The sequence below is a fragment of the Anabrus simplex genome, chromosome 1 (assembly GCF_040414725.1).
Source record: "Anabrus simplex isolate iqAnaSimp1 chromosome 1, ASM4041472v1, whole genome shotgun sequence".
In the NCBI taxonomy this organism is placed as follows: Eukaryota; Metazoa; Arthropoda; class Insecta; order Orthoptera; family Tettigoniidae; genus Anabrus; species Anabrus simplex.
In genome coordinates this window covers 992,812,078-992,839,970 of record NC_090265.1, presented here as the reverse complement: position 1 = coordinate 992,839,970, position 27,893 = coordinate 992,812,078, and the positions used below count along the sequence as shown (strand labels likewise).

The following is a 27,893-nucleotide window of genomic DNA, read 5'->3' as shown; positions in this document are numbered from 1 at the left end:
CTTATTGCATGAAAACATATTAGGAATTCCATAATAATAATATGCGAAGATCGTCATATATCGATCACTGCTGGCAGTGTTTACCGTACGATAATAAAGTAATATAAAAGCTGTCCACTTCCTTGAGATACTTATGTTGCAATCTCCTCCTACGCTGCCTTTTTATTAATTTTATTTTGGTACTCGACGGAATCCACTGGATGTAGGCAAGGGTGTGCCTCATTCTTAGTAATTACTACACACACAATATCCCTCTGTCATGAAGACGAAGCCGGGACGAAGCCATTTTTGTTGTTTTGATGCACGTCCCGGCAATTCCAGCATGCCTAGCAGCATAGCGCGCACCGTTAATACTCGACTTCCATTGGTCAATTCTGTAAACAACTTGGCAATTCTTTGATCGATTAGAACATGCTCTAATTCACGTTCAAACCTACTCCTAAAACAGGCCGTAAGAACCAAGAAGCCGAACACACATTTCAAACATTGCGACCCTTGATTCACTTACGACCTGTTTTAACTTGAAACAGGAATCTGTTTCAGCCGTTTCCAAAATTTTTAAACCTTTCATTATTATTATTATTATTATTATTATTATTATTATTATTATTATTTATTTTCCTTAAATTGTACATGTACAATTTAGGGGTGGTAGATGGAGAAAGGGCAAGCCCCACATACACGGAAGTGCCTCCATCTCCACATGTGTACATAAACTCTACTGAATATTTACATACAAACTTATGTAGACAATTTTAAATTTACATATTTACACTACAAACACTGTACCCTTAGAATAATAATTATCTTGATTTATCCTGAAAATATTAGAGTAAGAACACCCAGCCATTTATACTTTCACTCAGACCCCTGTATACACACTCATTCACAACCACTCACACACGCGCACGCATACACATTCGCCCACATACCCCTGTACTTGCACCCATCCTTCTTGCAATTCTAATTTATACAAGTTATATACATCACATATAGGTTTATACTTACATATACATTTTCTTTACTTCGCGGAGGAAGTGAGGAAGAGGAAGTAGCTTTACCTCAGATGGTATAAGGTTCCACGTACGAGCAGCCCTTGAGTAAAACCCATATTTACCTGCCGCTCCCGGAGGCCCAGGTCCGATTCCCGGCTCTGCCATAAAAATTTGAAAAAAAGTACGAGGGCTGGAACGGGGTCCACTCAGCCTCGGGAGGTCAACTGAGTAGAGGTGGGTTCGATTCCCACCTCAGCCATCCTGGAAGCGTTTTCCCGTGGTTTCCCACTTCTCCAGGCAAATGCCGGGATGGGTCGCGGCCGCTTCCTTCCCTCTTTCTTGTCTAACCCTTCCAATCTCCACTCCGCCCCAAACGCAAGGCCCCTATTCAGCGTAGCAAGTGCGGCCGCCTAGGCGAGGTATTGGTAATTCTCCCCAGTTGTATCCCCCGACCCAATGTCTCACGCTCCGGGACACTGCCCTTGAGGCGGTAGAGGTGGGATCCCTCGCTGAGTCCGAGGGAAAAATCAACCCTGGAGGGTAAACAGATTAAGAAGAAGAAGAAGAAGAAGAAGAAGAAGAAGAAGAAGAAGAAGAAGAAATGTTCGATTAAATTCCAAATTATCTGAAACAATTGAAGAAAAGACTAGGAAAACAATTTATTGATAGGCAATCTGTCACTTCGGTGATTCCCTAAATACAGATCAGCGGTGACTGACTGACAGATTGGTCGCATGCGGCACGATGTTAATCCACTCGGTCGCTAGCGGCACGATATCAGCTTGGTCGCATCCGGCGCGGTCGCTTCTGGTACGTAACCGCATCTGTTGAGTTCCTGATCTCCCTAAATATTGTACCTTGCAATCGTTTCTTACCTTTTAGATCGCCCAAAAGCAATATACCCTGCAGTTATGTAATATTTTAACCACTCCATGTCGACACTGAAAATTAGTTTGGCTTTTCTGTTTTAAAAAAATAAGGGAATGAGGACCCCAGCTGCCCGCGAGTTCTGCTTGAAATCTGACCCTGTCCACCACCCGTCACATTATTCCGTTACCAGACAGTATGTTCCTCAAAGAACAGGGCCAGCAGTTTAGGATGACACACACATCCCTGTCTGGGCGAAGTGTTTCCGCTACAGGCAGGCTTACGCAGGAAGTTGCGTAGGGGTGTCCACATGAGATTACGTAACTATCGAACCACTCAGACGCTTTACATAACACTGTAACTGCGCCACACGTCTGTATCACGCTTGGAATACCCAGGAGAGCAGGGGAGGGGATGGGACCTCCGTGACCTCGCGAGACCAGGCTATGAACAAGCTTCACACAATTTCCTATTATCACCAATCGTATGTTATTGTCATTGTACGATCAGCATTCGTGGAGAACAAGCACTGTACCGAACAGGCAGCAGGTAGGAAACAGTATATCAATGGCGGTTTCTACGATTATTATTATTATTATTATTATTATTATTATTATTATTATTATTATTATTATTACTGACCGGTTCCTTACCTGAATTGACCTTCGGTTCAGAGAGCCTCGAGTTCGATTATTTGTGTTCGTCTGAATACGCCTCGTCACATGCCTACAACACACCGCACAGCCAACCACCACAGAATGCATCAGGAAGGATCCAACCGTAAAACCGGGTCAACTCTACATTATGTGCCACCGAGCTCGATAGCTGCAGTCGCTTAAGTGCGGCCAGTATCCAGTAATCGGGAGATAGTGGGTTCGAGCCCCACTATCGGCAGTCCTGAAGATGGTTTTCCGTGGTTTCCCATTTTCACACCAGGCAAATGCCGGGGCTGTACCTTGATTAAGGCCATGGCCGCTTCCTTCCAATTCCTAGGCCTATCCCATCGTCGCCGTAAGACATATCTGTGTCGGTGCGACGTAAAGCAAATACGATTATGTACCGACCCCATTAAATTTTACCCCTTGTGGGTGGGGCGGTAGAATAACACCTACGGTATCCTCTGCCTGTCGTAAGAGGCGACTAAAAGGGGCCCCAGGGGCTCGGAACTTCGGAGCGTCGGTTGGCGACCACGGAGCCCTTAGCTGAGTGCTGGCATTGCTTACACTTACTTGTGCCAGGCTCCTCACTTTCATGTATCCTATCCGACCTCTCTTGGTTAACTCTTGTTCTTTTCCGACCCCGATGGTATTAGGTTCCCGAGGTCTAGGGGGTCTGTCATTTTCACGCCGTTCCTGGCCCTTGTCTTTCTTTGGCTGATACCTTCATTTTTCGAAGTGTCGGATCCCTTCCATTTTTCCTCTCTGGTGTTAAATAGAGGACGGTTGCCTAGTTGTAATTCCTCTTAAAACAATAATCACCACCACCATCACCCAATTAAGTCTGAAAAACAAATTATTATTATTATTATTATTATTATTATTATTATTATTATTATTATTATTATTACTGTATAATTTATCACCTCAGCTGTGTTGCCTGCGGCTGAGTACACGCTGTTTCAAACCTTCAAATGAAAATGCAAAGCCTGTTTCCAGTCGTTCGACGGGGTCAGGAATGGAATGAATGAAGCCCCCATCTAGCGGCGAGGATAGGAACTGTGCCGGCTGCCGAAGCCTGTCGCATTCCTCTGGGGCAATGATTAATGACTGACGGATGAAATGAAATGATACCGGAGAGTGTTGCTGGAATGAAAGATGACTGGGAAAACCGGAGTGAAAGTGGGAAAAAGGAAGCCTTTGGTAATTTCTACAATAATAGCAAAACCTGTCCCGCCTCTGCTTTGTCCAGCATAAATCTCATATGGAGTGACCGGGATTTGAACCATGGACTGCAGCGGTGAGAGGCCTTCAAAGCTTCAAACCGGACTTTAATTCATGAAATAGTTGAAATTCGCACGTTACTGAGGATTACTCTTTGGATTAAGTGTTGGGTGAGTGATCCTATGTCCCCACGTTGCGATTTTAAAAAATAAAGACAAAAAGACAAAAAAGTTACTTTAAGTTTAGTGTTTCCAACAGATGGGAAGTATGACCAGTCTTAAATCGACTTGTACTCCAGAGGTGTTGTCTTCGAGGTGGAGGAATTGCGTCCCTATGCAATCAGCTCCCATTTGAGGGTGCTTAACTGACATGTTAAATAGTTCATTTTCCGGCATATTTACGTCCCTTAACTCCCCGCCACCACAGTACAGTACTTGAAGAGATCGGGGTCAAAAGGGGTAGTATGTGGTCCTGTGAGTGCTCTTCTTGCTGACTGGAATGAACTAATAAAACACAGGAAATGTTATTTATTCCTGTCAAGTCCGATGCATGCAGGTCCACGCCATGGCCCCTGGGGAACGCTTATGCGGCTGTCATGCAAGGGATTCACGACGTTTTAAAATGTCGATCAATCAACCAAAGGAGACAACCGTAACAGAAGACATCAGTCCTAAACGATTGCTGGGACTGGCGTGCGATGACAATCCATAAATAAAATAAAAAACAATAAATCCGTCTCGAAATGCAAAAAGGAATTAGCCGGTCTGGCTTCTTTAAGGCACTGCACAGGGAAGACAGGCAGAAACTTCTGAGGAAGGCCAAGGCCCACAAAGGACTGTCGTAATCCTGCTACTGATGATGAGTCAATGAGACGCTGAATATATATCTATGAATTAACGTTTTAGTACACAATCACGCTTAACTAACCTAACATTGGTAGATGGTGGGTTCGAATCCCACCGTCGCGTCGGCAACCTTGAAGATGGTTTACCGTAGTTTCCCCATTTTTACACCAGGCAAATGCTGGGGCTGTTCCTTAAGTAAGGCCACGGATGCTACTTTCCTAATCCTAGCCCTTTCCTATCCTTGTACCTTCGAAAACCTTCGACGTGTTAGTGTGACTTTAAACCGCTAATTAACCTAACGGCGAACTCATGGCATATACAGTCCATTCGTAGCCTTGGCATGCAAGGCATCCAGTAGATATTGGTCAGCGTGACAACATACTCAGCCATACTGCACGGTTTTGCTGACCGTGTCCGCTGCCTCTCATATCAAAAAGTCCCTCAATTGGTGTCAAGAAGCTGAGCGAACCCCGTTCCAGCTTTCGGTCGAGGATTAAAATTACTGGATGAGCCTCCAGCACGGACGATCACTCTTCCCCTGCGACATGGGGCTGGCTTAACTATCCTAAATTATACATATTTCAAATCTATAGATAATTTATAAAATTGTAATGTATATCATGTTTAGAGTACACGATGATTTACTGAATGTTATTCGCCTTTCTCTCTCAAATTGTCAGATGTTTTACACAATACTGTCAAGACCTGCGCTATTTTCTGGAGTAAATATGACGCCACGATGAGAGTGTAATTTCATTTTAGATTTAACCATGCTACTTGTTTTTAGTGAAGTCTTGTTCGCCCATCAGATAAGACTTAGTGATGGCATTAAAATGTACTTGCTGTCTGCAATATATCCTCATTTAAGGCACGCCTTAAATTAAAACTATCTCGACAGCCATAATGGTATCGTTCCAGAAAGCGCAGTGGTGCCCACCACCTCTTTTTCTTCTTCAGTAACTCGTCAGATTCACGGAATAGGCTAGCTGTGTGTGTGTATCGTTTTGAGAGAGTGTGTGGGAGGGATGAGGTATAACCTGGTGCTGACCTTTAGAGCTGGGGAAACCTTGGATGCTGATTTAGTCATCGGTACAAATTGTCTTTGTAGTCATATCTGTCTTATATAACAGCTCTAGGGGGGACAGACGAAGCCCGACCAGTAGTCACGTTCATGTGAATAGTGAAGGAGATATGAGAACGTTATGTAACCAATAAGGCTTGTACGCCATGGATAATGTATACCACTGACAGCAGTGCTGTTATTTTTAGCGAGTTATACTCAGCTATTACAGGAAATATCGCAGCCGCTTCGGCTTAATTGCCGTTGAAGAATATGGGAGAACAGTGCAAGACGTGGTGTACTGTGCCTCAACCGCCCTTTACCGGCACAGAGAATGCGCCGTTGGGAATCATATTTGATTACTCATTTAGACCGGACATTGAGTCAATCAGTAGCGGTAAGGACAGTACTCAAATCACTGCATCTCAAGTATTTAGACCGGAAAAACCAGAAGCGACAAAGACAGTACCTCGTTGGACTTGCGAGTAAGATTTTATTAAATTGCATAGCATTTAGCGTTACCCCTGAAAAAAAGGCTTTTGAGGAATTAATATTCTTTTCATCAGGTCTCAAACCCCACCTCAGTTAAAACCACGTAGGTGTGTTTTGTTTTAAGACCACTTATTTAAAATCTAAGACATAGAGGAGCAACCAATGCGTGAAATTTCAGCTTTGTCCGGCGAACGGTTTCGGAGGAATTACTATTTGGGTTTTCAGGTTTTATCCTCGTTTCATCCTCTCAGGAGTGGAATGTTTTTGTAACCCTGCCTCGACGAGTGCCTCAGGAGTGGAATGTTTTTGTAACCCTGCCTTGACGAGTGCCTACACGGCAATACAAATATACCCCCTAAATTTGATATCTTTATGTCCAGTAGTTTTGCCTGCGCGTTGATTGACAACCAGTAATGACACTGCCTTTTATATATAGATTAGATAATCCTTTTTTTTACTCGCAGAGGAACGAGTGATAAAGATTATAATTAATATTACTATAAATTACAGTTCACTAACCCCTCCTCTTAGAAGTTAAATATTATTATAATGAAGAGTATTTGAGTCTGGTTTATAGGCTGAATTGTCAGCGTTATGTGGGCTCAGAGGATCTCAAGTTCGATTCCTAGATCGACGATTTTAGCCACATACGGTTAATTTCACAGTGTTCGTTTTTGTCTCAATACACATCTCTTCGTTAACACGCCATATCAACAACCACAACAGAGGGACGCAATAGTTAAATAGATCCCTCCACATAGAACTGCTCTAAGGAAGGTCATCTAGCAGTAAAATTCGGCCAAGGCCATATTTGCGACACAGATCACCCCCAAGATTTCACCAGGGTGTTTCATTTATTTCAGAAATGAAGTTACATTAACAATTAACGAACCGATTTGTTTCAGCGGTGAATGAAATATACTGGGTAAGGGAGAGAAGATGCGCCTTACTGTTGGCCAGTCATACCACGCAACGACAGGTATAACAGCTACATAGTACATTATAAAAGAGGATGATGGACAACGCCGTTGGAATGCTTACTTAATTCAATCTTATTCATATCAGAGACAAATTGTATATAAACTGTACCGTTGTCAGACAATGCACCTTCCCATCCAACAGGCTCCATTTCGATTCCCGGCTATGCCACAAATTTAAGAAGTTTAAGGGTCCGAAACAAGATGCTCTCAGCCGGAAGAGAAGGGGGCTTAGAAGTGGCTTTTCGTAGCTCCATGGTATCTTGGGCGCCGTCTTTCCAGTCGCAGATTTCATTAATTATAGTCAGAATGAGTGGTTCAGAAGTTACAGCATTCGCTCGGGTTCGATTCTGGTTCAGTCCAGGGGTTTTTGAAGGAGCTAAAATACGCCAGCTTTGTGTCGATAGATTTATAAGCACGTGAAAGAACCTCTATAGGTCAACATTTCTGGCACCTTGTCGTCTCCGAAAAACGTCAAGGAGAAAAAAATTGCAATAAATAATACAAACACACATCGATAATCACACTGTCTATCAAGAAGCACTAAATATACAGCGCATAACAGTCTTGTTTGCACACCAATTTACTGCAACGAAATAACGGTCAAACATTTGTATACAATTATTCTGTTGTATTGTATTGTCCGTGTCGTAATAGATACTCTAATAAACAATGTAAATATTTAAAAAACAGATCTGTGATCTTACAATTTAATACAAATACAAGCAATGAACCAAAACCGCGTTTCATCGTGCAACAATCTTGTTTGTACAGAATAAAATGAAAAGTTCACATAAAAACACTTGTTACCTTGGATTTAATGCCCTGATGAGTAGCCTCTGGCCTTAAGAACTACCTTACAGCTTCGCTGCATTGAATTAACCAGTTTCTCACAACTTTTTGGGTCGGTTTTAACCCAATCTTCGTTGACTATACTTCTTAACTGTTCAAGTGATTGAGGTTTCCTTGCATGAACTCTTCTTTTATAGATCGACCCACAAATGTTCTATGGGGTTCAAGTCAGGGAATTGGGCAGGAGTTCGCATTTGCGTTGCTACGTTCCACATCAGCCACTGCTTGCAAATATCAGCTGTGTGTTTGGGGCCATTGTCTTGCCGAAATATGTAGCGAGACCCCAACCCCATTTTTACTGCACTCTGTTTGACATTATTCTTTAAAATGATGCCATTGACGATTTCGATATTTCCCACTCCACAAGACGACATGCACCCCCCAAATCATAATTGATCCACCTCCATGTTTTACGGTGAGTAACATATTTTCAGGTTTATTGGCTGTATTTACTTTTCTCCATATATAACTGTTTCCACCCGAACCATATAGAGATGTTTTGGTCTCACCTGACCAAATAACTTTATTCGAGAACGTACAATCCTTGTTTTCATAATCTCTGCAAAATTTAATTCTGACTTGTCGACTTTTCTTAGTAACAAATGGCCTTTTCCGTGGTCGTCTACCGTGATAATCATATTTCCACGATACCCTACGAATCGTCTGACTTGACATTTTATTCTTCGTACCTTCTTCCACCATTATGCGGATCTTAGGCGCACTTATTGTGGATTCTGTTTTACTTGTTTCACAATATAACGTTCATCTCGCCTATTAAGTATCTTTTTTTTTTTACTTTCCTTGGCAAATTCTTTGTGGTTCCTCTATATCTGAATTTGTTTAACACATAGTGTATTGTAAAATGCGGTTTATTTACTTTGAGGCCGATTTCCCGTAAAGAATACCTTTGCAATCCGAGAGATACATTTACATTTTTTAGTTCGTCACTTAATTCTGCTCTTTTAATCATTATCTAACACACGGCCTGGTGCACTAACTGCGAAACTATACACAACAGGACAGATACACATCATTTAACTAGGAGTGTTCCCGAGCGAATACGAGGTACCTAATGTGTACAAACAAGACTGTTGCAAGCAAATAGGCAACTACACAACATATTTCACTCCTATTCTTTTAAAATGGTGTACCGAGACTTTTGATCGCTAACATCAAGTTCTCAACAGCTTGTGCAATAAAAGAAGAGTTCATGCAAGGAAACCTCAATCACTTGAACAGTTAAGAAGTACAGTCAACGAAGATTGGGTTAAAACCGACCCAAAAAGTTGTGAGAAACTGGTTAAGTCAATGCAGCGAAGGTGTAAGGCAACAATCTTGTTTGTACACATACAGAATAAAATGAAAAGTTCACACAAAAACACTTGTTACCTTGGATTTAATACCCTGATGAGTATCCTCTGGCCTTAAGAACTTATCCAAGTCTCGTGCTTTGGTTATGTACTATTTAGAAATTATGAGGACATTATATCTGCTAAGTGGGGTGTACAAACAAGACTTATGCACTGTACCATGCTATGGCCCACACTGTGCCACGTAACAACCGTATGATACATTTTACAGATCATGTAGACTATGTAATATTTCACTGACACCGAAATTATCTATATGTAATTCTGTTGCAAAATAATATTTTATTTCCAGACAGTGATTATGGCACGTAGCGCGCCTGTGTTTCTAGGAAGGTATTTAGTCCCAACAGCGAGAAACGCGACGGGCAAGACCGGGCGTTGACTGAAATGACGTCATGTGAGAGGGACAAAGACTACGTTGAGCAAGGAGCATGCTGACCTTGCGCCATGCTAAAGGTAGCAAAACCTGAGGAAGTCGTCTTGTAGGCTACGACTATCAGTAGCGACTTCCTGGCACAAGACTGGCCTTATTAACCCTCCCTCATAAGGCTGGGTGGGCACTTTCAGTTCGACCGTCCTTCAGAAATAAATCCGCCAGACGATTCACCTCACCTTACGAGAGAGATAGAAAAAAATAACATTTCTAAACTCAAATGGGGTACCTTACTGCTGAACAATAAGAAAACAAACGCATGGACTAGTGGGCTAGTTTGAACGACGAAAATGTTGCAGGTTCTACTAATTGTGATGTCATTTGGGATTTCGGACACCTTAATGCATTTACAAATTTAAGTGTACATTGAAAACTTGTTTTATTTTGGTATCTGTATTCGTATCTGTATCTGTATTCGTACATATAACAGTCCGGCTCTTTGACTTCGGTTAAGATGGTCTCAGGTGCGATTCCCAGGAGGGCCAAGGATTTTATCTGCTTATGATGATGATGATGATGTTTGTTGTTTAAAGGGGCCTAATAGCTAGGTCATCGGCCCCTAAAACTGCTTATGGTTAATTCCTCTGGCTCGAGGACTGGGTATTTATGTTGGTCTTAAAACATATATTATATATACATACACAACACAACACACTACCAACCACCACATGAACTTGCGATAGTGAATACATCCCTCCTCACAGGGTTGGCGCTAGGAAGGGCATCCCGCCGCTAAAATGGATTCAATCTACACACAGAGCCGACCCCAAGAAATTGAGTCAAGTCTTGGAATAATAATAATAAATACTGTTTCTATACTTAACATATATTTTAAGGATTTCTAACAGGGAACACAATGTCTGGAGTAATTAGTTTGATAGAATATAGCAGTCAGTTCGGATTTAGGAAAGGTTATTCTGGTGAGGCTCAACTTGCGGGATTCTAGCAAGATACAGCAGATTTTGTTTAGATTCAGAAGGTCAAAAGAACTGTATCGCTATTGACATATCCAAAGCTTTTGATAGGGTAGATCATGAGAGACTACTGACGAAAATGAGGGCTACTGGACTAGAAAAAAGAGAGGTTGAATGGGTGGCTAAATTTCTACGAAATAGAACTCGGATAATTAGAGTAGTAGAAGCATTGCCTGATTTTGTAATGATTAAGAGGGGGGTCCCGCAAGGCAATATTATTCTCTGTAAGTAGTAAACAGTAGCGGCTGAAACTACGAATTACAGGAATGATTAAAAAAGCAATTTGTACAAGCCCTGTTGTCTTATAAGCTAATTCTTTCCTTTATTTAATTTAATTACTAGCGGAAATACAAACAAAATGTCGTTTGTCCCGGCTAGAAGATTTGTATAGCGCCACAGCAAGTAGTGCACACTTTGCGTGTACTGTGAGGAAGGGTAGCAGGGGTATATCTTTTCATCAAGGTCATGAACGCTGAAGTATGATTCACCCGCTTGCCGCGCGCATTCGTCAGTCTGACAATCTCTTTAGTGTCTGTTAGTTTCTTAGAGTGTAGTCAAATGCTAAATGATTTTAACTGTATAATCTCGCCATACTTCTTTTTAATTGTAATAAATAAGTAATATTGTTCTTTTGGTGAAAGTTTTATGGTATAGTATTGAAACAAAATCTCAAAAAACTATTATTACTGCACGTAAGTTGGTAAACTTTTTTTTGCTAGTGCCTTTACGTCGCATCGACATGAATAGGTCTTATGGCGACGATGGGATAGGAAAGGCCTAGGAGTTGGAAGGAAGCGGCCGTGGCCTTAATTAAGGTACAGCCTGCTGTTAAAATGGGAAACCACGGAAAACTATCTTCAGGGCTTCCGACAGTGGGATTTGAACCAACCCACTATCTCCTGGATGCAAGCTCACAGCCGCGCGCCCCTAACCTCACGGCCAACTCGCCCGGTAGTTTGTAAACTATCAACCTTTACCTCTCTGTCAAAATTCGTCCAGAGAAGATTAAAAAACTTACCATTTTGTAGTAGGGTTTTTTAATGAATAACACCCCTCCCTCTGTCGTCCGCTATATCACACAAACCCGGTACTGTTCGCTGTCTGTATAATTTTTTATTTTTTTTGCCCTCGCACTTTTTAATTTCCAAACGCCGCTACTTTTAGTAAACACGTTACAGGATTGGGAGCGACTACAAAATGGGAAGCAGACAGTGGTATGAAGGTAAACGGTATGAAATGTCAGGTTGTAAGCTTCACCAAAAAGAAAAGTCTTCTCAGTTTTGATCACAGTGTTGATGTACCTTTTGGGGATCATTGCAAGTACCTAGGAAAGATCTTCATTGGGGTAATCACATTAACGAGGTTATGAGGCCATGTAGTAAGGGTATAACTCTCTGGTAAGACTCCAATTGGAGTATGGTTTCAGTTGTGTGGCACCCACACCAGGATTGCTTGATACGAGAACTGGAAGAGATCCAAAGGAAAGCAGCACGAATTTTTCTGGGCGATTTCCGACAAAAGAGTAGTTTTACGAAGATGTTACAGACTTTGGGCTGAGAAGACTAGGAAGTAAGGAGACAACCTGCTCGACTAAGCGGCATGTTTCGAGCTGTCAGTGGAGAGATGGCGAGGAATTACATTAGTAGACGAACGAGCTTGAGTGGAGTTTTTAAAATGTAGGACAGATCATAAAATTTGAAATTAAAGAAGAGAAACTGGAGCACATATTAATTTATAGGACGAGAAATTAGGGATTGGAAAACTTTATTAAGGGGAGTGTACGATAAATTTCCAAGTTCATTTAAGAAACGACTAGGTAAACAAATAATAGGAAATCTGCCACATGGGTGACAGCCCTAAATGCAGGCTAATGTTGACAATGAGGGAGAAAGCTTGAAATTATTTTCCAGGAAAAACTTACAAAGTTTCTACTAGACTGTAATTGTTTCATTTGGGACGTAGGCCTACGAATACAATTGTGTGTATTCAGATTTTAGTATATATGTTATCTGTATTCGTACTTTTAAGTATCTGAATCTAAAGTAGGGTAGCTATCAAAATCAAGCCCCGTGGTTCATGCACTTCAGAGGGCCCTGGCCTGTCAAGACAACTGTGCCCTTCCAGATGGTCTGCAAATACTGAGTGAGCTCCGTTCCAGCCCTCAGTCCTCATACTAGTCAGGGATAGATCTAGATCTCTTCTTCTTTTTCATGGCCTTTTCTCGGTAATTTGGGGTCGGCACTACATGTGGATCTGGCCTAGGTTTACGGCCGGATGCATTTCCTGACAAAAAACCAATGTGGAGGGGTGTATTCACTATTGCATATCTCTGTGGTGGTTGGTAATGTGATGTGTTGTGTGTATGTGAAGTTGTCTGTGTAAAAATGAACAGAAACACCCAGTCCCCGACTCATAGGAATTAACCAGACTCGAGTAAAATCCTCAGTCTCACTCCTCATCTTGCCTAGTTCGCCTCATTTTGGCGCCGTCATTGGTTTTTTTTTTTTTTTTTTGTTTCACTATAACCTCATAACCAGAGCCCAGATTTCCATGCACTAAGTTATCAAATCTCAAAATATGCATGCATTCATGGCAAAACATGCACAATAAACTGGATAATATGCACTATCAAAATTCAGTTCCTTTTGAAACATTAGTACAACTACCGTAATTTCTCCAAATTGTCTTGATTTAAGCTCATCCGTTTATCTGTCAGCATATTCTTAAACACAGAAAATGATTTTTCTACATCGCAAGAAGTGACAGGTGTATACTTAAATGAAGACATTTGAGACAAACTGGGGTCAAATTGTACGTCTTTTGTGTTTTCACCACAATGCGTCTTATATACAGTAAGTTTGACGAATTCAAAGTCAGGATTTGAACGGATCACTTTGTTCCATCTAACTCTAGCCGCTGTAGCTACTTTTCCATGGGATGATTGCAGATACTTTTGAATGTACTCAATAACTGGTAACGATTACCTGCTGTGATAACAAAGACGTGTTCCGGGTAGAAAATTCCAGGGTAACAACGGAAGAGAGTTCGTTGCAAAACCAAGGTTTGTACGCTGCTATCTCAGTAACACGGCATCACAGAAGTGTGATACAAGTTTTGTTTTGTTCGTCTAACATAGACTAACAAATAAGCGGCCAAGGAGTAACGCACAATTTAAGGTTAAATTTACAGCAATATATAACTGGGACACCTTATTCCTAAGAATTACAGAGATCGACGTTGGGAATTCCGGCTTACGTCAATGTCTACTCAAGCAACGAATAAGAAAATACTTGGTTAATTGGATTATAGAACCTTTACCGTACGTACTAGTTTGGTTGTAACATAGGATTCCAGGAATGCATTCTCTCCGTCTCTCAGTAATAAACATACTGTATAACGTGGAAAAAGTGGTCCGAAATTGTGCACACCAACTTTCATAAAATTCACTATCATGCAGATTAACATTATACTGTATATGTGCCAAAGTCAGAAGAAAAGTCATATTATGCAATATAAATCCAAAATCTTCAAAATATGCATTATGCATGAATTTTCCCTAAAAAACATGCAAACATGCAGGGAAGAAGAACGGTTATTTGGAATCGTTAAGCCATACAACAAATATTTGCACTGTTTAAGAAGTGTAACCAGCTTATTTAAAAGCATGCATCTGGATGGAAATCCGCACTCTACTCAGAACCTTTGGTAGTGCTATTTGAGGATCCAACCAGCCTCTGGGCCGATGACGTGACAGACAGACAGACAGACAGACAGACAGACAGACATGTAATTTATTTGAAGACAATGAAGACGTCCTCTAAACCGAAAGCCGCTACACAGCTAAGGAGTCAAACTGGGGAGGATACGTATCCCCGGACCAAAAATATAGCATTACGTCCTTATAGGTTTGGAGTGGAAGATCTCGATATTAAATGACACTAGGGACAGCCATTGAATATCACGTGGCCCAGTATCTGACGATCAACGTGCCTTCTTGGTCCTCTCACAGCATTGCATGTGCTATAGCGAGCTTCATAGTTTATGTAAGTACGGCTGGGCGACAGCTACAAAGTAACGAACAGGTTTTTTGCACGCTACAATAGCGTAACTGCATGGCTAAAGGTAAAATATGCCACGAGCAAGTAGTTCTCTTTAAATATAATGAGGTACATTATTATTATTAAGGGGGAGCAGGAGATGATTTTCTGTGGAACCATCAACAGAAGGGGACTGTTGGAATGTAAATGCTTTTCTCAGCGTCTACTTCTTCTGGTTGGCCTGTATAATGTTCAAACGTGATGGTCGGGTCTATTATATAAACTTTTATCTTGCTATTTTCAAGAGTAATCGTGTCTATGCGTCTAGTGCTGCCATTTGATGATACATTGATTACATGTCTGTCTGTATATCTGTCTGTCTGGTCATCAGCCCAGAGGCTGGTTGGATCCTCAAATAGTACCACCAAAGGCTATGTGGTTATAGGGAAACTGAAAAAGCCAATGACGGCGGCAAAATGAGGCGTACTTGGCAAGATGAGGAGTTAAGTAGTTTGCCATTGCTCTCCTCACTGGGCCAGAAAGTGCTATTGCAGCACGGCTGACCCTATGAGCAACACCTTTCATAACAAACAGATGCACTGGTTATACTACATTTTGTTCTGGCCTGAGACAAGAGACAGATGAAACAGTAATGCATTCATCAAGAAATGGCAGTAGGGAGAAAGTACATGTAGTGAAGTAATATGAAAACCACATAATTCTCTGGGACACGTTTCCTCCTAAAGCGACATATTTTGCAGTAGCCGCAGGAGAAACGCAGAGGTGGTGTTCATTCTCAGATAAAATTAAGAAGAAATATGTATTTACACAAAGCTTATTCCTCTGTTCGGTACTTATCATACTTCTATGGAAACATTCGAGGCGAAATATGAATAAGTTGCTACTAACTAGAGAATGTTGTGTAGATTGTATTCTTGTCAATGAAGTTACGATTGCAAGATGTTGAACATATGAATTTATCGATGAGATGTAGGCTATATTTATATTTACTTAGTTCAAATGTTATAAGATATTTTCAGTATATAGACACAAAGAGGTCAGATTCATGAAGTATGGAACATGATCTGGGCATCTCTGACCATGAGCAGAGACGTAATGCAGTGATTTCATACTGCTCTGAAGGAAACTGTGTTACTTAGTAAAATTAATAAAATAATCACAAACGGTCATATATTCTACTCCATTTGCAACGAGACTCAATTAATTGTTGTCAGTGGCATTCGAAGTACAGGACTATTAGGTTCTTGTCACCCTGAAATCCTCACTACTGAAATTTAAGACTTCTTAGTGTCTATTTTTGCTTTAAATGAAAATATCTACATTTTGTTAAACTTTACAATAGGCTATCCTGCATTTTATATCGTGTTTTGCGAAAGTGATATCAACGTATTACTACGTTCAGGGACGATAACCTACATTTGAGATGTGGCTCCTTCTCCTATTCTTAGCCTACGTCAGACACGATAGGGGAAAGTTACGTCATGGGAACTATTCCACCTACCCGTTTACTGGTTAGGCTAAGAAGAGGAATTGGCAATTTTGCTTGATGACGTACGTTGGAGATAAAATACCCTACACAAAAGCAAATAGTCATTTTTGCTGTGGATAAACAATGATTATGAACGTGCCTAAATAAATACCATTCTCCGGCGAGGTCTCGTGCAATGCCCTGCGATGAGCACGCGATCGTTACACGAACTTCTGTTGCTGAAGCTAGAGGGCGCTTATTGCAGTCTGGAACAGACATGGCACGTGCTTCTGGCGGCACTTTGTTCGCGCTCGTCATGTGCGAGTTCAGGTGATTTAACTGCCCCACCAGTTGTTATCGAGCTACCCGGAGATAACATAAGAGGAAAGGTGCAATAAACTGATAAGCCTTGTCACGTTCACTGACTCATATTGTCGCCCCTCACATCGCAAGAGAGAAGGTCGCTAGCTCCTCTACTGGAGGTCACTAACGTGGACGGGTATAATATCCTTCCGGAACTCATTCTATTATCACGAATAATCGACACAAGAAAGTCTGATTTTACATCCGAATTCGATCGAGAATGTTCCAATTCGGGCATCAACACCGTACTATCTCCCGGATGCGGCTGTGAGCTTGCATCCGGGAGATAGTAGGTTCGAATCCCACTATCGGCAGCCCTGAAGATGGTTTTCCGTGGTTTCCCATTTTCACACCAGTCAAATGCTGGGGCTGTACCTTAATTAAGGCCACGGCCGCTTCCTTCCAACTCCTAGGCCTTTCCTATCCCATCGTCGCCATAAGACCTATCTGTGTCGGTGCGACGTAAAGCCCCTAGCAAAAAAAAAAAAGAAAAGCAACGCCGTACTTATAACTAACACACTCACCGTCCTCTCTGGGGCCACTGTCCTCGATGATTCATCTATTAAAATAGCAATTATAATCATCATAATCATCATAACTTTCCTCCCTCATCCCAGAGGCACATAAACAGGATGACTGTTTTATTCAGGCTAATCTCTTTCATTCTTCTGTCTGGCCCTAGTTCTCCTTGAACCTCTAGTTCTAGTTCTCAGAGGACTGGGATGTTATTTATTTAATTTTTAACCTTTTACAGTCCTTCATAATTCATACCATGATATTCTCATTATTCCTCGCCTTGCATGACATAAAAGTTATATTCCCAATCAATCAATTAGTTTATCAAGCAAACAGGCAGTGACACAGTATAATTAAAATATGTAAAGCTGTAGCTATTCATTGAGCATGGAATGGACGGTGGGGACGAAAGAACCTGCCCCTACAATTCTTCCTAACAAAGTAGAGTTACGTACAGTGTATCAACCTGAACTAGCAGTTCGGGGAAACATTTTATTTATGCGAAGGGAGTTGAATATTGTGAGCGCTCTCCCGAACAATAAATTTCGCAATGAAAAAAGTTATCGAAAATTGTGCATAAAAGTATAGACGAAATTCTCACCTGAGTGTTATCTGATCCTGTGATAATTGAGGGTAGGGGGGTTCACAGGGCATTGTTATTGGACTTTTATGTTTCTTATATATACATATATAATTATTTGCCTTTGCTGGCGTGACCTAGTGTTTACAGTGCACTAAGTCTTATGGTATAGGCTAGAGCAATTTTGTTACTTTCATTGATCTGTCTCTGTCTTAATCTTGGCTTCGAAAGCGACTGAGGTATGAGTGACGCTAGTAATGCCATTCCTTATGCAGCCAGTTCCTGCTATAAATGGTGTGAAAATGTTGCTCATAGGGTCGGTTGGTGCATGCATTTCAGTGGGCTTCGCAGACTGATATGTAATAGCAACTTCTGTCTCGGTGAGGAAAGCAACGGGGAAACTACCTCACTCCTCATTTCCCTTGTACGCCTCTTCAGTGATGCCTAGGTCATCTATGACAGCTGATGGCGGAGCTGTTGAGGATCCAACCAGCTGATGACTGAAAACACACACACACACACACACACACACACACACACACACACACACACACACACACACATATATATATATATATACGATAGTAGTAAAGAAGTGGAATCACAGATATGGCTACTTGCGGCTGATGTTATACTGTCTAAATCTAGCATTCAAAATCCCTTAAGGGCAATGGCCTCCTACCCAGGCTCGGTTATACTCGTTAAGTGAGCAGCTCTAAGGAGTGGGAAAGCACCTTGTGGTGCGCTTTTCTTGTATGTTAGTAATCCCTGTTCTTGCAGCTGTAATTATAAGTAGTGATACATACATTTCTAACCTATTCATCATTTCTGTTATGTAGTCTTGTTCTTATATCTAAGCACTTACAAAATTTTACGTAAAAGAGAGTTCTTCTTCTGGGGTCTTCCACTCTTCTCTGTCTCTTGCTCTTCTTGTCCACTGTGATCCAGCCATTTTCTTGAACGAGTCAGTCCTCTGTCTTCCTACGTTTCTCCGGCTCCATGGCTAAATGGTTAGCGTGCTGGCCTTTGGTCACAGGGGTCCCGGGTTCGATTCCCCGCAGGGTCACGAATTTTAATAATGGATTAATTCCACCTGGCACAGGGGCAGGGTGTACGTGTCGTCCTCATCATCATTTCATCCTCATCATGACGCGCAGGTCGCCTACGGGAGTCAAATCAAGACCTGCACCCGGCAAGCCGAACATGTCCTCGGACACTCCCGGCACTAGCCATACACCATTTTTTCCTGCCGATTCTTCGGTCCCATGACGTTTTTAGTCTGTGCGTCCACACGGCATGTGGCCTCACCATTTCCACTTCAGTTTGTCAGCTGTGTTGAGTGCGTCTCTTTGGCCGGTTCTTCGGCGTATCTCCTCGTTCCTTATTCTGTCTTTCAGCGTGATATTGAGGATTTTATGTTCCATCCTGCGTTGGCCTATTTGCAGCGTTCTTATCTCCTTCGAAATTAATACCATGTTTGGCATCCATAAAGCAATACTGGTAGTACACACTTCTCCAGGACTGTATAGAATAGTAAATGAGTTACAGGATTGTGAGCAACTTCAAGGGGACCTAGAAAATGTGGTGAGATGGTAAACGGGATGAAAATTCAAGTTGTAAGTTTCACCAGGAGGAAAAGTCCTCTCAGTTTTAATTACTGTGTTGATGGGAGTGAGAGTACCTCACGGGGATCATTGTAAGTACTTAGGTGTTAATATAATGTTCATTGGGATAATCATATTAACGCGGTTGTTAAGAAAGGTTACAGATCTCTTCACGTGGTTATGATGGCACTTAAGGGTTGTAGTAAGGATGTAAAGGAGAGGGCGTCTAACTGTCTGGTATAACCCCAATGTACATGGTTCCAGTGAATGGGACCCATACCAGGACAACTTTATGCGAGAACTGGGGGGATACAGTCTATTGAGATAGTGTGTTTAGGATCTAAGTCGCTTCCTTTTATAACAAAGCTAATTAATTATTCACAGATCAATACACTCGAACATAGATCTAAAAAATAATTCACGCAAGCACAGTAAGTAATATGTGGCTGCAAGTCGCAATATGCAAAGCGTCTTGAAGGGAAGGCACGACACCCAGGGTGATTAAATACTGAATAAACGTGGTGAAACTTATTTGTACGATGGCGCGAAATAAAGCCACGAACGGTCGATATAGCTCGCATCATGCGTGACTTTTTTAACGAGGAAGATAAAACTAACTTTGCTTTCTTCGTCTGCTTTACGAAGCATACGTGACTGAAGTGTTCTTTTTATTACTAACAGAGAACATCTGTCCAAGTTATTTTATCATCTGAAAGTAGCCTACTAATGTTTATACCATACATCCGTTTTAAATTTTAAAGTGTGGCCATATGCTGCAGAGATCGTTGATGTTTCTATTTTGGGGCTTGGTCATTGATCCCGAGTTCGTATAACGTATACCTGATAACACGACTGGTCTGTTGAATATATTTATAATTGTAAACATCTTGAAAAATAAATCTTCCCACGATCACACGGCAGCTAGAAACTTCTTCAAGGATGGCCAACGATAGGTTTTAACTCGCCAATCTCGCGAGTCCTCTGATACTGACGACCTGTTAGGGTGCTAATATCCTAGTTTTACGAGTATTAGTGGAATTCATGTCATATGTTGGAGGAAGATGATTGAGGCGGAGAACCCATGAAGTGAAGAGGTTGGCTAACAATAGGACCAGATGGAAGTGTTTCATGGAAGCCCTATGCTCCAAAAGGCACAACAGGAATTAGGTCAAGTCAAGACTCATAACCGTATTATTTCAGATGCACCATCATTATTTAGGAAAAGAAACCAGCATAAATATTCAAACGGTTAGCGGCTGCCGGGTGTCCTCAATGTTGTGGATGGAATTCTTGTATAGACGATTAGAATTTTTATAGGGTTGAAATGCTGTCCGGTTAATCTACGATCAATGCAATTCGGCTTTTCTGCGTCTCTTTGAAATGAACATTAAACACCGTTTCTTCTTATCATCATCATCATCATCGAAAGAAAGGCGACGTCTCTAAAAATGAATCCTGTTTATAAACAAAATTATAACATATATATAGGTTGGCAGAAAAATATATTCTGCAAAAGTACAAGTACTTTGGAGAAAACATTTTATTTTGAATATTCAATAAATATTCCGTGAATAACAATACGTTATACTATATAAAATAGCGTCATGCGCTAACCATGTGTCATGCGCTAACAATATAACTGTTTACATCTCTGATTTATTATACTTTTTCAAAGCACAGCTGTTTATCCCAGGATGTTAAGTCCACATCGGTTCATCCAGGAGGACAGGTTCAATTCCTCGTTAGGAAGTCGAACCACTTATAAACGATATTTCTACTTGAACTGGCACTCCTCCAAGGGTCTTCGTGGGCTGTACAGAGATGGCTTTTATTCTATATAAAATAATACAGTGAGAGCATCTCTAAGACCTTTTTCTGCATAAACTCTCACCCGTTCCTAGAAAATGATCCTACATTTGTCATAAGCAGATAATGCAGAGTAATCAACCTAACCAAATTCACTGCTTACTCTCAATCTTCGGGAAAGTTCAGCGCAGACTGCTGATCGTAAATGTTAATTTCAAAGAGTGTGAGCATGAATACTGAGTTGGAGCGATTAAAGATCACGGATAGGAGGATCCTGGTGCGCTGTCAGTTGCTCTCCGGAGTATGGACTGTTCCGCACTCATTCAAAGGAAGTACTTTTCATCACGTTCTGGGACACCTACCGCTATTCTCATCACAGCTGCACATACAGACTTCCCAAGACCAAACTGACAGATTTGCACCTACACTATATTGCTGACCACATAATATTTCCACCGCTCCTCAATTAAACAATTAATAAAATAGAATAGTAACTATCACTTACCACATTCCACAGCTTCGGTGAACTTGGCGAGAGCAGCAGCTTCTTCATTTCTTCGAAAGAGCTCGTTACCCTCTTGTCGCAGCGTGGCACTTTCGACTTCTGGGCCCCACCACTTCTCCACCAGCCCCTTAACGAGTATGTTGGTCTCCATCTGTCCGGACTGAAGTTTGAAACCACATTTACAGCACATTTTCGACGCATCCTTAATCACACATTTCCGACAGAAGGTGTGCCCGCATGGCACTGTCACGGGCATCACCAACGCGCCTTCACACATACCACACGTGAAACTAGAGCTAACGTCCATAGTTTTGAGCGTGGGGTTGCACGAGGCGACCACTGCATCTGCCAGAGCTGCTGTTAGGTGTCTCATTCGCTCCAGGGGAACATGTCCCAGTCGACAGCAATGAGAAAACACATCAATCGCTTGACGCAGTTGTCCGCAACGAGCTAAAGAATTACCGTAACCGAAAAATAATTCTAAAACAGGGCCTCGTTCCTTAAGACATCGTTCATACATCTCAGCTGCTAGCCGGTAGTTTCTATTACAGAATGCATCTCGCGCCATTTCCGCCATACTTTCTTTGTCACTCGTTTGACAGCGATAACACACGAAGATATTACTGCGAGGCCCGGCTAGGCCGAGGCCGCAATCTCCACGGTCGGGACATGGCACGGCCTGCACGAACCGCAGCCAGGGCACGACTGAAGCATTGCAGCGCGCAACACTCGCGGGCTTGCTCGCTGCTGCCTGTTACATAAAGGTCACGCTCACTCCAGTGGCGGGCTGCGCTCATTGGACGAGCAGCCTCGTGTTTGGGGTTCACCGCTCGATATGCGTCACGCATGCGCTGCCTCACCCTGAAAACAAAGGCAGCTGATAAACTAAATACAGAGAAGGTGACACAAACAAATAACAAAAACACCAATATTCTTTTTGTGCGCAGCGCGTAGTCTTACGTACTATTGCTTGATCTTGTCCAGGATAAAAGAGAGGGGCAGGTCATTAGCATGGCAAAAGTGCAAGAGGTAAAACATTACAGTCTAGTTTTTATGGGGTGACCGCTAGCCAGCTCGGTGTGAAATATGCACAGCGCTACGATCAACATGCAGCAAGTAGTTCAAACTAGTCCTGTGTGAGTTTTGCATACCCATAGTTCATTAGGGCAGATATGAGGTGATCTAGTCAGCCCTCTGTGAAATGTTCACAATGTAGTTCAGTATAGCAAATCTGTTTACCCTCCAGGGTTGGTTTTTCCCTCGGACTCAGCGAGGGATCCCACCTCTACCACCTCAAGGGCAGTGTCCTGGAGCGTGAGACATTGGGTCCGGGGATACAACTTCGGAGGATGACCAGTACCTCGCCAAGGCGGCCTCACCTGCTATGCTGAACAGGGGCCTTGGTTGGGGGAAGGGGAGATTGGGAGGGATAGACAAGGAAGAGGGAAGGAAACGGCCGTGGCCTTAAGTTAGGTACCATCCCGGCATTTGCCTGTAGGAGAAGTGGGAAACCACGGAAAACCACTTCCAGGATGGCTGAACACATCTCTACTCAGTTGACCTCCCGAGGCTGAGTTGACCCCGTTCCAGCCCTCGTACCACTTTTCAAATTTCATGGCAGAGCCGGGAATCGCACCCGGGTCTCCGGGGGTGGCAACTAATCACGCTAACCACTACACCACAGAGGCGGACAGGTGTTATTATAATAATTATTATTACCGTAGGACAACTTGTGTAAAGCGACCTTGTGTGTCGTCAAACTGTATAATTATGCAGCAGTGTTTTTAATTATTATTATTATTATTATTATTATTATTATTATTATTATTATTATTATTATTATTATTATTATTATTATTATTCTACTTCTTCTTCTTCTTCTTATTATTATTATTATTTGGGTGGCGGGTGCAGAGTAGATTTCAGACTAAAAAGTCGCCATGGCTGGTCCGTGGTCCGACAGTTCTGCATTCCGACTGCTCAGCCGAGAAGAGGAGAGGTGGCCACAGCTCTACCGTGGCTTTACGCCTCTGCATTTGGGAGACGGAGAGGAGCTGGTCCCCATCGTCGGTTGTCCTCAGAATGGTTTTCCGTCGTTTTCCGTTCTTCTGCACCAAGGCGAAGGCCGGGACAAATCTCCTAAAAACTATTATTTAGTAGTAGTAGTCAATTATTTTTGTGTTTGGAGCCCTTTTGTGAATGGTAATAGAGAATATACTGTATTTCGGCATTATTAATTAAGAGTTCCGCGAGTTACTCCCAGGAGCTTGAATTTTAAGTAAAATGGATTACTTACTTACTTACCGTACTGAATGGATCAGACTGCAAAAGCGCTGGCCTTGTAAGCGCTTTGGAGGGTTCATTACCGGCTCAGTCCCGTATTATTTGAAGGTGCCTCGTGTCGGTAGATTTCCTGATACGTAGTAAACTTCATGCGGGACAAAATTCCGGCATCTCAGTGTCTCCGAAAACCGTAAAAGCGGTTTGTGGGACGTACAACTGGGACTTAAAACTGATAACATTACTATTATTATCATAATAATAATAATAATAATAATAATAATAATAATAATAATAATAATAATAATAATAATAATAATAATAATAATAATAATAATAATAATAATAGGCCAGATATCATTCTAATCGATAAATCAAAAAGATCCGTATCCCTTATAGAAATTTCTTGTCCAAACACCTCCAATCTGCAAACAACAATAGCCACAAAGATATCAAAATACACAGAACTGGCGATAGAAATACAACGCCTGTGGAAACTAGAATCAGTCACCACAGTTCCAATAATAATATCATGTACCGGTGTTATTCCAAAATGCTTGCACAGCTCTCTGGCCGCATTAAACCTGCATCATCACACATACGTAGAACTACAGAGAGCCACCCTCCTGAGCACCTGTCACATCGTGAGAAAGTTCATAGGAACGACTTTTCCTCTTACTTACGCCAAACAGCATGAAGTTCCAGGTCGCAGTTCCAGTAATGCTGAAGAACAGATTCCCAAAACGGGGAGATGAGAAGTTGTTTGTATTTATTGTATAAATGTATATGTTGTAATTATTTCTGTTGTAAATATTTGTAGATATATGTACCTGTAATTTCATAATCAAGAGGGTGACTCCTTGCTTAGGCCGAGTCAGCCCATTGTGTTACCGGCACAAGCCGAGCCTTCTCAAATTGATACAAATAATAATAATAATAATAATAATAATAATAATAATAATAATAATAATAATAATAATAATACCGGGCGAGTTGGCCGTGCAGTTAGGGGCGCGCGGCTGTGAACTTGCATCCGGGATATAGTGGGTTCGAATCCCACTATCGGCAGCCCTGAAGATGGTTTTCCGTGGTTTCCCATCTTCACACCAAGCAAATGCTAGGGCTGTACCTTAATTAAGGCCACGGCCGCTTCCTTCCAAATCCTAGGTCGTTCCTATCCCATCGTGGCCATAAGACCTATCTGTGCCGGTGCGACGTAAAGCCACTAGCAACTAGACAATGACCTGTTTTAGGATGGTACTGCTGACATTTCTGAATTCGGTCTACATTGTCAAGAATTACTTGTACGGTTTTCGGATGTGCCAGGATTTTGTGTAGCGGGAGTTCTTCACGGCCCCGTGGTGTAGGGGTAGCGTGCCTGCCTCTTACCCAGAGGCCCCGGGTTCGATTACCGGCCAGGTCAGGGATTTTTACCTGGACCTGAGGGCTGGTTCGAGGTCTACTCAGCCTACGTGATTAGAATTGAGGAGCTATCTGACGGTGAGATAGCGGCCCCGGTCTCGAAAGCCAAGAATAACGGCCGAGAGGATTCGTCGTGCTGACCACACGACACCTCGTAATCTGCAGGCCTTCGGGCTGAGCAGCGGTCGCTTGGTAGGCCAAGGCCCTTCAAGGGCTGTAGTGCCATGGGGAGGGGGGAGTTCTTTACGTGCCAGTAAATCTACCGACACTTTCATAAACCATCGGACTGAGCCGTGATCAAACCTGCCAACTTGAGTCAGAAGGCCAACACTCTACCGCCTGAGCTACTGAATATGGCTGATGAATGTAGGGCGGTGCGACAGTGGAGGGATGATGCTTTAAGTGCTCCGCAGCAGTGGTGATTCAGCCCTATAATTCCCAATTAAGTACTGATAATTGTTAGGTGTCACGCCTGGTTCTTTGGCTGAATTGTCAGGGTCGTGGCCTTCGGTTCAGAGGGTCCCGAGTTCGATTCCCGGCCGGGTCGGGGATTTTAACCTTCATTGGTTCATTCCAGTAGCTCGGGGACTGGGTGTTTGTGCTGTCCCCAACATCTCTGCAACTCACAAACCACACATAACACTATCCTCTACCACAATAACACGCAGTTACCTACACATAGCAGTGCCGCCCACCCTCATCGCAGGTCTGCCTTACAAGGGATGCACTCGGCTAGAAATAGCCACACAAAATTTTTATTTTATGGGAGAGATCGGAGAATTCGTCTTCCTTTGAGAGTTGTGAAATTAATTTCCACTGCATTATCTGCTAAACAAAGAGCAGACATAATACTAGAAACATTCTTATTGTAAAGTGGAATGTCTCGTGTGTCTATTAGGGTTATGCCTTTTTTTAAAACCAAATATCCCTGTGCCATAGATGGATGAACGTTTGCTCAAAGGTAAAGAAAAATAAATTTTATCTAGTTAATTTCTGAAAAATATCACCCCTGTACCAAAAATTGTTTTTACCATATACAGATACACGTATAAGGTAACGAAATCAAAATCTGTTTTTAGTAGTGATATATTTAAAGTATAATTATATAATTATACTAGCAATTACCCGCGGCTTCGCTCTCATGGATTTCGTAATTTGATCAAAGTAATCGTTCCTGGGCATTGTACTAAGACATTATCTGAAAATTCCTTAAGTATGAAAACTCACACACACACACACACACACACACACACACACACACACACACACACACACACACACACACACACACACACACACACACACACACACACACAAAAAGTTTCATTTACCCCAGAAATTCTTTGTAAACCAAGTTGGTGCTATCACCGTTTGGGGCTAAGAAGACCATGCGAAATAGAACTGTACATGTGAGAAACAGTCTTCTCTCAAGTCGAAAAAATAAATACATGTTTCTTTATTTTTAAAGGAGATTCCAAATACCTATTCCCACATCTGTAACATCTTCAGTTTTCGAGATATACATAAGTGTGCCAATAAAAAAGAATTCAACCCCTTGATCAGTTCTTCCCCCACACCCATCCTCATCTAAGTGTATTTTCCGAAAACAAAAATACATGTTTATTTATTTTTAAAGGAGATTCCAAATACCAATTTTCACGTCTGTAACATCTATAGTTTTTAAGATATAAGTGAAAATGAAAACCTACAACCTGTTTTCTAGTCTTTGACCGGGTCAGCGATGTGATGAAAGAATCAGATATAGGCTATTAGTACGATGGGGTCGCCACTCCCAAAGTGATTTATTAATGACTGATAGATGCCATGAAATGAGAATGGAGAGTGTTGATGGAATGAAAGATGACAGCGAAAACCGGAGTACCCGGAGAAAAACCTGTCCCGCCTCCGCTTTGTCCAGCACAAATCTCACATGGAGTGACCGGGATTTGAACCACGGTATCCAGCGGCGAGAGGCCGACGCGCGCCGTCTGAGCCACGGAGGCTCTAAGATATAAGTATCCTCATAAAAATAATTAAACTATTATTCACTTCTTTCCCCCCCCCCGTTAAGTGCCTTCTCTGAAAACGAAAAGGTACATGTTCCTGTATTTTTAAGGAACTTCCCAAATACCAAGTTTCTTGTCTCTTACATGTTAGGTTTTGGCATTGTAACGGTTCAAATCCCGTTACAAGATGATATCTGTATTTTTATTATTGTATGATTTTATCTGTATTTTATTATTATTATTATTATTATTATTATTATTATTATTATTATTATTATTATTATTATTTTATCTGTGATATTATTACTATTATTGTAATTATCAGTCTTATTCAATTCTATTTTGCAATGCCTGTTGCTTGCAAGGTTGTACTTAGATGTATGCATATATACGTATGTGTAGAATAACACTCAATACCTGTACAGTGAGAATTGTTGTATATATCAGAGATTGGATGTGACGTTGGTGCATTGTGAAATATTGTTGGCGATTCTGCCAAGTCATCGCCACTCCATGGCTATGTCATCGTATTTATTTAGA

The 27,893-nt window shown here is 41.8% G+C and overlaps 1 protein-coding gene across 1 annotated transcript in view; it reads right to left on the bottom strand.

The window, feature by feature from the left end:
* The window catches only part of LOC136857867 (LON peptidase N-terminal domain and RING finger protein 3), a 109,155-nt gene extending 86,742 nt beyond the window's left edge, over window positions 1–22,413 (bottom strand). The window contains exon 1 of the mRNA XM_067136882.2: window positions 21,646–22,413. Within this exon, the coding sequence (XP_066992983.2) occupies window positions 21,646–22,222 (577 nt within the window). The 5' untranslated portion in view covers window positions 22,223–22,413. The remainder of the gene's footprint in view (window positions 1–21,645) is intronic.
* Window positions 22,414–27,893: the final 5,480 nt, after the last annotated feature.